The 11,355-nt window shown below is 39.3% G+C and overlaps 1 protein-coding gene across 1 annotated transcript; it reads right to left on the bottom strand.

The window, feature by feature from the left end:
• Positions 1–510: 510 nt before the first annotated feature.
• Tram1l1 (translocation associated membrane protein 1 like 1) lies at positions 511–2,350 on the bottom strand. The gene has a single exon (XM_004658543.2). It carries the CDS (start codon positions 2,330–2,332, stop codon positions 1,205–1,207), a length of 1,128 nt encoding a protein of 375 aa, XP_004658600.2. The 5' UTR covers positions 2,333–2,350; the 3' UTR covers positions 511–1,204.
• Positions 2,351–11,355: the final 9,005 nt, after the last annotated feature.

The raw sequence follows: 11,355 nt of genomic DNA, 5'->3' as shown, positions 1-11,355 counted from the left end.
ATAGATGAGATACAAACTAAGAGAAACTATATATGAAACAAATGGCTTTAGCCTCGCATATCTGCAGTTGTTACATCTTTGAAAACATAAATATACATAGAATCCACAAGAAGATACCAGGAAGACAAATATGTTCCCCTACAGCCACTGTTTCTACTGGCCTCTATAAATATATATACTATGTAAATATAAATGCATTCACTAAAATATGCCCTAGATAAATAACATTTCCTGATTAAAGAAGTAAATAAAACTATAATTATGAAATCATCTTTAAAATATTTCAGAAAAAAATATTTATCAACCTTACTTTCAAATGATGTAAGTTCGGTTCATAAAATATTTTCCAAACATAATTAGCTGACATTTTAAAACTGACAAACCAAATATTATTTTACAAAATTGTTTAGAAGTTAAACAATATTTTTGTGTTATGCTCTTGATACCAAACTTATACTCACTTAAAAAAATCATGAAAGAGTAAGCCTGAATTAATTTTTAATTTTTCAGCAATATTTAATTTTGTGAGTCTTCACTTACATTTTAAAATGGACAGGACTGATTTTACTTAATTCATAATTTTATACTTATTAAAGATATTATCAATAAATTCCAGTAAACCTCCATACAAGTTTTTTAATGATTCTTTATGAGATTCCTTAATGAGAATGTAGCACTAATGATTACCATTTATAAAATTAAGCATGATAGGGGTTTTACAAATCTTTTCTCAATTGTAAAATAAAGAAAAATAAAATTACTAACAATTATATTTCCACCTTAAGATGATTATCCAGATTATCCCTAAAGAGAGAATTAAAAGTACAACCTTCCAATAATAATCTTGTGATATCGTAAAAAACTGGTAGAGGCAGGAAATTGTACCACTCATATGAACAATTTGGTAGTCATCTCCATGGTCCATGTTAGGAATTGTTTGAGGTAAAAGACAAAATAAAACCTGATGTTGATGCCTAAACTCTACTTGACACTATTTTGAGGATGGGCAGCTTAGTCTTAATCAAAACGTTTGTTTCTCAACCATCCTTGGCTCCAAGGCTTTTAAACACATTAAATAATACAACAACTATAGTCAAAGAGCACAAACTATTCCGAAGACCAGAAAAGTCTCTAGCACAAAGAGATAGGACACAGTACAGAGTGGATTCCTTTTGGAGACACAAACCGATTTGCTTGTGATTCCTTATGAGGATTTCTCTTTCCTTTTGGGGGGAGGCTCCACTCTATTTGTATTCTCTACTCCATTTTCTGTCCCTTTCCTGGAAGATTTGCCTTTAGCCATAGATCGTTTCTTCTTCCCACATGAGATCCGAAGGTTTGAATGTTCTACCCATTTCTGAAGCCACACAGTTGTCAAGGTCCACGTTATGTAGGCCTGGATGCTACAGCTGGACGACAGGACAGCAATCTTGGCGGCCAGCACGTTGACGTTTCCAGTGAGGGCATCGTTAGTCCGAGTCTGTGGCCCAGGTCCTGATCCGGCCAGGTGAAGGCCAACTGTGACCACGGAGACAATCAAGGTCACGAGTCTCCCCAAGATGAACACAATGACCCACAGAGAGAGCCCTTTCTGGTACTTCTCATCGCTGAAGTAGACCAGGCCACACAGGTGGTAAAGTAACTCCACGGAGTAGTGCAGCACCAGCAGCAGCAGCCCCAGGTGGTTCAGGTACAGGAGGTAGGCCCCGCCAATGTGGAAGAGGTGCAAGCCGATGTAGATGAGTTGACCCGGGATGTCCTGCTTTTTGATTTTTTGGAAGTACAGCTCGGGAAAGCTGTGACACCAGTAAGCCAACTGCGAGATGTAGAAGAACTTCATCTGGAACGTCATCATGTTGTGGGAATGAGCCCTCCACAAGAGCGTGGGGTCTGACAGGCAGTTCTCAGACGTGAGGATGAACAAGCCCCACGCCCCAGACACCACGTAGAACACGCTCAGCTGGCCAGACTCGTTTAATTGCACTTGCTTCGCTTTGGTGAACTGCAGCCTCCTGCTGATCTTATCCAGCACGTACTCCTGGATGGTGGCGTGGAGGATGATGGCCACCAGCATGTAGAAGAACACGGTGGCCAGGTCCTTGACGCCGTAGTGATACAGGGTCTTGGACCCCGAAGCGCGCTCCTCCTCGTCGGGGACCAGGACGCCGTGCTGGAGCGTGAGGAACACGATGGACACCTCCGCCGTTCCCTCGAACATGAGCCCCAGCACGAAGAACATGCCCACGCACGAGACCATGTCGGCGTGATTCTGCAGGACGAATTCGTGGCTCAGCACCGGGGGGTTCCTGGTGCCCTTCTTGCGGAGCCCCATGCCGGCGACCCCGTACTCACCGCCACCGCCGCTCAGCGCGCCGCCCCCGCCGCCAACGCCGCCGCCGCCGCTCCCGGCGCTCCGCTCGCCATCGCCCGAGCCGCGCGGGTCGCCGCGGACATCCGCCCGCCCGCCCGCCGGGGGCCAGTCAGTCAAAGCCCGGGCCGCGCAGGGCCGAGCATGCGCACCGGGGCGCGGGGGCAGGGCAGGAAATCGAGCGCCGCGCCCCTGCCCCGCCGGCCCGCCGACCGCCGCCGCAGCCCCGGCGCGCCCGCGGCGCCGTCAGCCCGCATCGTCCTCTGCCGCGAGACTTCGGGGAAGGACGGATGGCTCTTCAGAGGTCCTGAATGGCGAGCGCAGCATCCTCGTCATCTCCATCGTTACCGTTATCACCCCCGCTGTCCTCGCAGCAAACTCTCTCACCACTAGAATTTCACCTTCCTAGAAAATCCAGGGGCAGGACACCGATGAAATCAGCTTCTCTCCCCTCCTCCATCCCTGGCCTCCCCCTCCCCGCCCTCTGATAGACGAGAAACTGAGGCACCACGCAGCTAAGTGTGACTAAGATCACATAGCTAGTGCATGGCGGTAGCCAAGATTGAAGCTCTCTTGGCTGGAAAGCAAGTACTGTTGAGCTGTGTGCTAGCCTGGCTCTCTTCATACATTCTTCCCACCTAGAAACGCACAGCATGTTTAGAAAGAAAAAAACAATGAAAATCTCCTCTAACAATAGTAAAATGATGGCAATGATACCTTCTAGTCCATTATGGTATTTGGAAGCACAGATTGTTTAACATTTAATGGATAACTCACTTGACTACAAAACCCGAGACTGAATGTTTTCACTCTTGTATCAGAATCGCAGTTTCATTTGTATGATTTTTCATATTTATTTAATCTTGAATTCTTATTTCAAAACAGCTTCTCTTAAACTTTAGTACATTTCTTAATTGAAATTTCATGTTAGTGCTCAAATTTATCTTGCAATGGGAAGTGAAATTCTTGGTTCTTTGGTATCTGGTAAGATCTAAATCCTAACTGGTAAAATTAAGGTCTGAGGTTTGAAATACACATTTCCAAAGAAAAAATGCCTTGGATTTAAAGAATGAATCCCTTTATCGCTGTTTCTTTTACCATCCTCTCTCTGCATGCTGCAATTGATTGCAGATGCTGCCCTGAATGTGTAACTTTATTTTACTGAGTGAAAAACATGCTCTGCTCAGTAAGCTGCACCTACATGTCATAATACTGCAGACTGTATATATGCATCCAGGGGTTGTGATAGAAAGCATTCTATAATGATTCCTGTATTTATTAAAGTGTTCTTTTAGAAACTATGACAGTGCCTTTTCTTTACTTATCCTCAGCATTTGTCAGTTACTGAATCTGACAATTTCACTATGAAAATTATGGTTAACTTACCAATAAATGAGAAATGACTGTGGAAAATTTATGCACAAAGAAACGGGGAGTGGCAAACTTATTGAAAATAATCTTCATGTGCAATATGTATATCTCAGGCTTATGATAATTTTAAACATAGAATTCGTGTATTTTAAATAGAAATGATTGATCAACAAGCATATTAATCGCTAAGCCATCTCTCCAGACTTGGGACAATTTTTGACAGGCTTCCTCACCCTTATTTGTGCTGATATGATCTATTTTAACCTTAAAGGGATAAGAAGCACATATCAAGATAAATGGCACAGATATATTTTTTAATTAAAGAAAATAATGTGTGAGATAGTTTGAAATAATCTGTGAAATATAGTAAGCATTTATATTTTATATTTTAATTTGTGTGAATATTAAATAAAATTATATCAACTTTCTGAAATTATTGAATTGTAGCTATAAGAATATTTAAGTAATATATAGTACACTGTTTAACCTCAGAGGTCCTTTTGGTATTTTATTTGACAAAAGTCAAATATATGGTAAATTAATTTTAACATAAAATACCACTATAATTATATGTTATTTAAAGTATGTGGAATATTTTTTCTTTATGCACAGCATTATGCCTTCAAGTTGGATATTCATTAAAATTCATATGCTATTTATATGTTCATAAAGGAGGAAGTAACAGTGATTGCACATCAAATCCTTTGCAAATACCTTCATAACTAGACAAATTGTATGAAATAACTGTTTTTCAGAAATACCAAAATGCACAGCATAGTACTATGATCACAAATAAAAGGAGACAAATGTGGTTAACCTCACATGGCAAGCCCCTGGACATGTCATAATTTTCTTCCTGAAAAGATTGTACAGGTCATTGTAAAGAGGCACTAGAACAAAAAATAACCAAAAAATCTTGCTGACTTGAGAAAAAGATAGGAAATAGAAGTTGAGGCCACTGAAATTTACTAAACAAATATTTGTGAAGAATATGCTAAGTGATGAATGAATTCTCACAGTTTGCACAAAGGTTTCCAAAGATCAATTCCTATGATGAAGTTTTGTACACACAAAATGGCCAAGGTAAGGAAACTGTAAATTAAAATGTACTAAAACATACACAGGACTAATAATTTACAATTTAAAATAGCTGGAAACTAAGATTCTCCACACTGGACACTTACAGCATTGCAACAGGATTAAAAAACAAACAAATGAATATTTATACTTCTAAGTGAAGCTAAAATGGCATTACAAACAAAGCTAATTCATGTCTAAGTACACAATGACTTAAGAATTCTTAAAAAGCTTAATGTGTTCTACAATGAATATTTAACCTTGACAGAACAATTCAGCCCTTGACAATGTGACAATCACGTTGTCTCATATCAAAGTTAGAATGGGGAAAGAAAGACTGAAATGAACTGGGACTCTCTACCATAATGCTTACATATGTACTCTCTGTAGCATACTGGCATCATCTTCATACAGTGGCTCAAGTTGTTAAAAAAAAAAAAAAAAAGGCCCTGTGTTGGACAAGAAACTCCATGACCTCTGATGACTCAGTTTTAATGATAATAATGCATATGCTTTATTGTAAAAGCAAATATGTCAGAACCTGTTCTTTGGGAAAGGGTTGGAGAGGAGGGGAAGGTGGAGTCATAAATTTAATCATTTTTCAAGGAACTGTACACTGAATATCCATGAATAATTTTTATATAGAGTCTCATGTAGTCCAAGTTAGACTGGAACTTACTGAGTAACCAAGAATGATCATGACATTGTGGAACTTCATACAATAATATGATGAGGGCTGGAGAGATGGCTTAGCGGTTAACCGCTTGCCTGTGAAGCCTAAGGACCCCGGTTCGAGGCTCGGTTCCCCAGGTCCCACGTTAGCCAGATGCACAAGGGGGCGCACGCGTCTGGAGTTCGTTTGCAGAGGCTGGAAGCCCTGGCGCGCCCTTTCTCTCTCTCCCTCTATCTGTCTTTCTCTCTGTGTCTGTCGCTCTCAAATAAATAAATAAATAAATAATAATAAAATAAAAAATAAAAATAATATGATGAAACACTTTAAATTCTACTTCTTGGGAGTTTCTAGTGAAAGCACGTTATCATTTTTACTTTATCATCTCATGTCAGAATAAGTTTTATCCTTACATGAAATATAATTCATGGGATTCAATTTCTATCTTCAGCACAATGAGGAAAGAGAGGAGCAGAAAAGCATGGAATACCTCAATGTGCACAGAAACGTTCAGGAACACCAAGGCTTGTGTGTCATCACCTCCTTCAACTGGAAGTGCACAGTTCATGTAACAACTGCTTTCACTATTTAATAATGTATAATGATAGATTTCCACTTGCAGACATCTATGACCAATGTAGGAAGGATAATAAAACCTTCATGGACACATACATGCAAATGTACCCACCCTGTCATAGTAATACTGTCTATACAGCACAGCCTCTTAAATATGTAATATGGTGTCATTCTTTTTTATTTATGCATACATACAAACATATATTTTTTTGAAAATGTTTTGTGTATGCGATGATGTCCTCAGTCTTTCACTGAGGTGATGACCAGGGAAGATAGAGAGGATGTCATAATTATCTCTATGCAATAAGGCAATTCATGTATAAGATGACACAGAATCTAGTGAGGAGTGTTCTGAGGTGGCCTGGAGAAGAGTGAGTGCAGTGATATTTCACCTGTGAGACAACTAAGAATTGATATATATCATTGTGTTTTTTACATTGCTGTTATAAAGTTTATGACACATTGTGTAATATACTGTAAAAACAATGAATTCTAATTCTAGAAATTAGAAGTCCAAATTGCATTTGGTGATCCAGTATCAAGATGTTGGTAGCATTTCTTCTGAACAAATCTTTTAATCCTAGCCTTCTGTGATTTGTAAGGGTCCCTTAGTTTCCTTGTTTGATAGCATCTTCCTTCATGTGCAAAGGAGATCATCACATCTCTCTTACCTCTGTATTCACATCTTCACATCTTTTCTGAATCTTTTGCCATCTTCTCCAATCTCTTACTGGATCCATCATAATACCACAAGAGAATCTTTCTATATAAAATCCCTTTGCCTTTCTCTGTCACTCTCTCAAATAAAAAATACCCTATAATAATTTTAAAAAAAAAGAAAGCATGACACAGAGGAAAAAATACACACTTGTATGAATGAGGCAAATGGATGGCTCAGAAATAAAAACCTGCACAAAAAGAGCAGGCTGATTTTTGACAGATGTACAGAGACAATTCACTGAAAACAGGATTACCACTCCATAGTTCTGTTGTGGAATGTTTACATATCATCATATAAAAAAGTCAAGTCACATATCTTGTATCTTTCACAAAATTAATTCAAAATGCATTGCAGACTTTAATATGACATAAAAGTAATAGGTCTTCTATGAAAAATCTGTGTTGCAATGGAAATTCTGGATACTATCCAGATGCAAAATCAAAAGCATAATCTGGGAAATAAAAAATAATGTGAATTTTGGTTGCATTGAAGTTAAAATACTGTATGAAGATCATTGTAGGGACAAACATTTGAAAACTAAGATAAAGAGTTGCTACTCAGAAAATTTTTTAAAAATTTATTCGAGGACTTCAGGTTAAGATGGCAGCGTAGGTACAACACCAAAGCAGTCTGGTGGGGAAAAGACCAAAAAAAAAAAAAAATCAGCAAAATACACATTTTTACTAAAAAGTGAGGTATATAGGAAATTGAAACAGCAGCGGAGAAGTAGGAGAGATCCAGAGCATCCAGAGCCCGCACAGGCCTGCGAAAGCGGCCCTGGGAGCTCCGCCAACTGTGGCGACTGTGGGGTGCACCAGAAAGCTGCCAGGCTCGGCTCCAGCCGCAGGAAAAGCCAGGTGCGAGGAGTTTTCACTCACACCGGGGCTCTCCGCAACTAAGGAAATGTGAAGGGAGAGCAGCAGTGAGCAATGGAAGTGCAGACCACGAGGTAGAAGAACACGTGGAAAGGCGAGAGAACCAGAGCAGCTGCGGTTCCCTCCCCTCCCCCTCCAACTGAGCCCAGCTCCAGAGAATAGACCAGCGGTCCCGGGACCAGCTACACCATCTTGGGCCACAAGAGCAGAGATCGGCAGCAACATCAGCGGCTCCAGCACCAGTAACGGCAGGTCCAGCAACAGCAGACCCAGGAGCGGCAGCAGTGGCAGACTCAGCAGCAACAGCTTCAGCAGCAGCAGTGGCTCCAGAAGTGGCAGCTACAGCAGCTACAGCAGCAGCAGCAGCAACAGCAGCAACAGCAGCAGAGGCAGCAGCAGTGGTGGGCCCAGCAGCAGCAGCTTCAGCTACTGACAGACCCAGCAGAGGTAACTTTAGCAGCAGCAGTTCCAGCAGCAGGGGTGCTGACCTGCAGGGCCACAGTTGCCAGGCTCAGTTTGCCCCGCAGGAAAAGCCAGTGCCCAGATCCAGAAATCAGAACAGCAGCCCAACGACCCAGGCAGCAACTTGACTGAGACCAAAATCATCCAAGGTAACTGGGATTGCACCAGGAAAGGACCTCACTTGGTCACAAGCTGACTTGGAGCCCTCAACAGACCAGAAATCTTAACCTCTATGTTGATAGAGGATCTGGTTGTTATAATAAGTACTCTGGCATACTTACTTGGGGCTGTTTTTGATTGAATGGGTACAGTGTTTAGTTAAATTTTAGAATCTACCTGTATTTTATTCTACTCAGCCTACTTGAATACTCCCATAGCAGGGAAACTCAACCCCTAGGAGCACCTTTGTAGATACTCTGAGAGTCTTAAGAGCCACACCTAACACCTTAAGCTCCTAACCTGAAAATATATAACATCAAATCAATTGATGCAGCTAAGAATACCCAGCAAGCTAGAAAATCCAAGCATTAATTTAATCCAAGATGCAAAAATACATACATTATAACACAAGAAACACTAAAAAGCAAGATGATATAAATCCACCTAAAAGTATTCATGCATCAGATGTGACTTCCAGTGAGAATGAGTTAGAGGAAATGCCTGAGAAAGATTTTAAAAGAATGATAGTAAATATGTTCAAAGAAGTCAGAAAACAAATCAAAGGAGTCCAAGAGGAACTTACAGAGGAAATCAAAGGAATCAATGAAGATGCAGGACACCAATTTCATGAAATAAAGAAGGCAATATAAGACATAAATAAGGAAATAGAAATAATAAAGAAAAACCAGTCAGAATTACTAGCAATGAAGAACACAGTTAATGAAATAAAAAAACTCTGTAGAAAATCTCACCAGTAGAATGGATGAAGGAGAGGACGGAATATCTAACCTAGAAGACCAGGTGGCAGATGTAATGCAGTCGAAAAAAGAGAAAGACAAACTTCTAGAAAAGTATGAGTGGGAATTTCAAGATATTCGGGACACTATGAAAACATCAAATATAAGAATTCAGGGCATAGTAGAAGGAGAAGAATTCCACTCCAAAGGCATAGTAGGAATCTTCAACAAAATCACAGAAGAAAACTTCCGCCAAATTGAGAAAGAGCTGCCAATACAGATACAGGAAGCCTTCAGGACCCCAGCCAGACAAAACCTGGAAAGAACCTCTCCTTGCCATATTATAATCAAACTTTCAAACACACACCAAAGAAAAAATATGGAAAGCAGTCAGAGAGAAAAATCAAGTTACCTACAAAAGCAAGCCCATCAGGATTACAGCAGATTATTCAACACAAACTTTTAAAGCCAGAAGGGCTTGGAGTGATATATTCCAAGTTCTAAAAGACAACAACAGTCAACCAAGGTTACTTTATCCTGCAAACTTATCCATTCAAATAGATGGAGAAATAAGGACATTCCATGAAAAAAGCAGGTTAAAGGAGTATTTGAAGACAAAACCAGCTCTACAAAATAATACTTGATAGAATCCTCCATGCTGAAGAAAAGGAAAAGCACACATATAAGGAACCTAGAAAAAAGAAACAATACTCAAACACTAGTTAACACAAGAGAGCACAGGTAGAACCGGAACCACAAAAAAAAAAAAAAAAGGCAAACATAAATACACACCTTTCAATAATATCTCTTAATATCAACGGCCTCAATGCCCCAACGAATAGACATAGATTTGCAGACTGGGTTAAAAAGCAGGATCCTATAATTTGTTGTCTCCAAGAAACTCACCTTTCTACAAAGGATAGACATTATCTTAGGGTGAAAGGTTGGAAAGTGGTGCTTCAAGCAAATGGGCCTAGAAAACAAGCAGGGGTTGCTATACTAATATCTGACAAGGTAGACTTTAGTCCAACATTAGTCAAGAAAGATAAGGAAGGTCACTTTATATTGATTAAGGGCACACTCCAACAGGAGGACATTACAATCCTAAACATATATGTACCAAACATGGGGGCTCCCAAATTCATCAAACAAACACTATTAGAACTAAGGTCACAGATAACACCAAACACAGTGGTAGTGGGTGACTTTAACACCCCACACTCATCAACAGACAGGTAAAAAATAAACAGAGAGGCATCTGGATTAATGAGGTCATAGAAGGAATGGACTTAACAGATATATACAGGACATTTCATCCAAAGGCTACAGAATATAGATTCATTTCAGCAGCACATGGAACATTCTCTAAAATAGACCATATATTAGGACACAAAGCAAATCTTAACAAATTCAGGAAAATTGAAATAATTCCTTGCATTCTATCTGACCACAATGGAATTAAACTACAAATCAGTAGCAAGAAAGGCTATAGAGCATACACAAAATCATGGAAACTAAACAATACACTACTAAATGATGAATTGGTCAATGAAGAAATCAAGAAGGAAATCAAAAAATTTATAGAGTCAAACGATAATGAGAACACAACATATCAAAATCTCTGGGACACAATGAAGGGAGTTCAAAGAGGTAAATTTATAGCCTTAAGTGCCTATATTAAGAAATTAGAAAGGTCAGAAGTAAATGACCTAATGCTTCACCTTAAAGCCTTGGAAAAAGAAGAACAAGGCAAACCAAAATTCAGTAGGTGGGAAGCAATAATAAAGATTAGGGCAGAAATTAATGAAATAGAAACAAAATAAAAAAATCAATCCAAAGAATTAATTAAACAAAGAGTTGGTTCTTTGAAAGCATAAACAAGATTGATAAACCCTTAGCAAATCTGACCAAAAGAAAGAAAGAAGAGACACAAATTAATAAAATCAAAGATGAACAAGGTAACATCACAACAGATTCCAGAGAAATTCAAAAAATCATAGGGACATACTATAAAAGCATATACTCCACAAAGTATGAAAATCTAAAAGAAATGGATGATTTCCTTGATTTATATGACCTAAATAAATTAAATCAAAACGAGATTAATAACTTAAATAGACTTATAACAAACATGGAGATCCAAACAGTTATCAATAATCTCCCAACTAAAAAAAGCCCAGGCCTGAATGGATTCACTGATGAATTTTACCAGATCTTTATGGAAGAGCTAACACTATTGCTTCTTAAGCTTTTCCAGGAAATAGAAAAAGAAGGAATTCTACCAAACTCCTTCTATGAGGCCAGCATCACCCTGATACCAAAACCAGGCAAAGATAGAA

This window comes from Jaculus jaculus, chromosome 2 (genome assembly GCF_020740685.1).
Source record: "Jaculus jaculus isolate mJacJac1 chromosome 2, mJacJac1.mat.Y.cur, whole genome shotgun sequence".
Classification (NCBI taxonomy): Eukaryota; Metazoa; Chordata; class Mammalia; order Rodentia; family Dipodidae; genus Jaculus; species Jaculus jaculus.
This window is presented reverse-complemented; position numbering and strand designations above follow the sequence as displayed.

Coding starts and splice junctions, on each gene's coding strand:
- Tram1l1 (XM_004658543.2), bottom strand. CDS start 2,332: ATGGGGCTCCGCAAGAAGGGCACCAGGAACCCCCCGGTGCTGAGCCAC.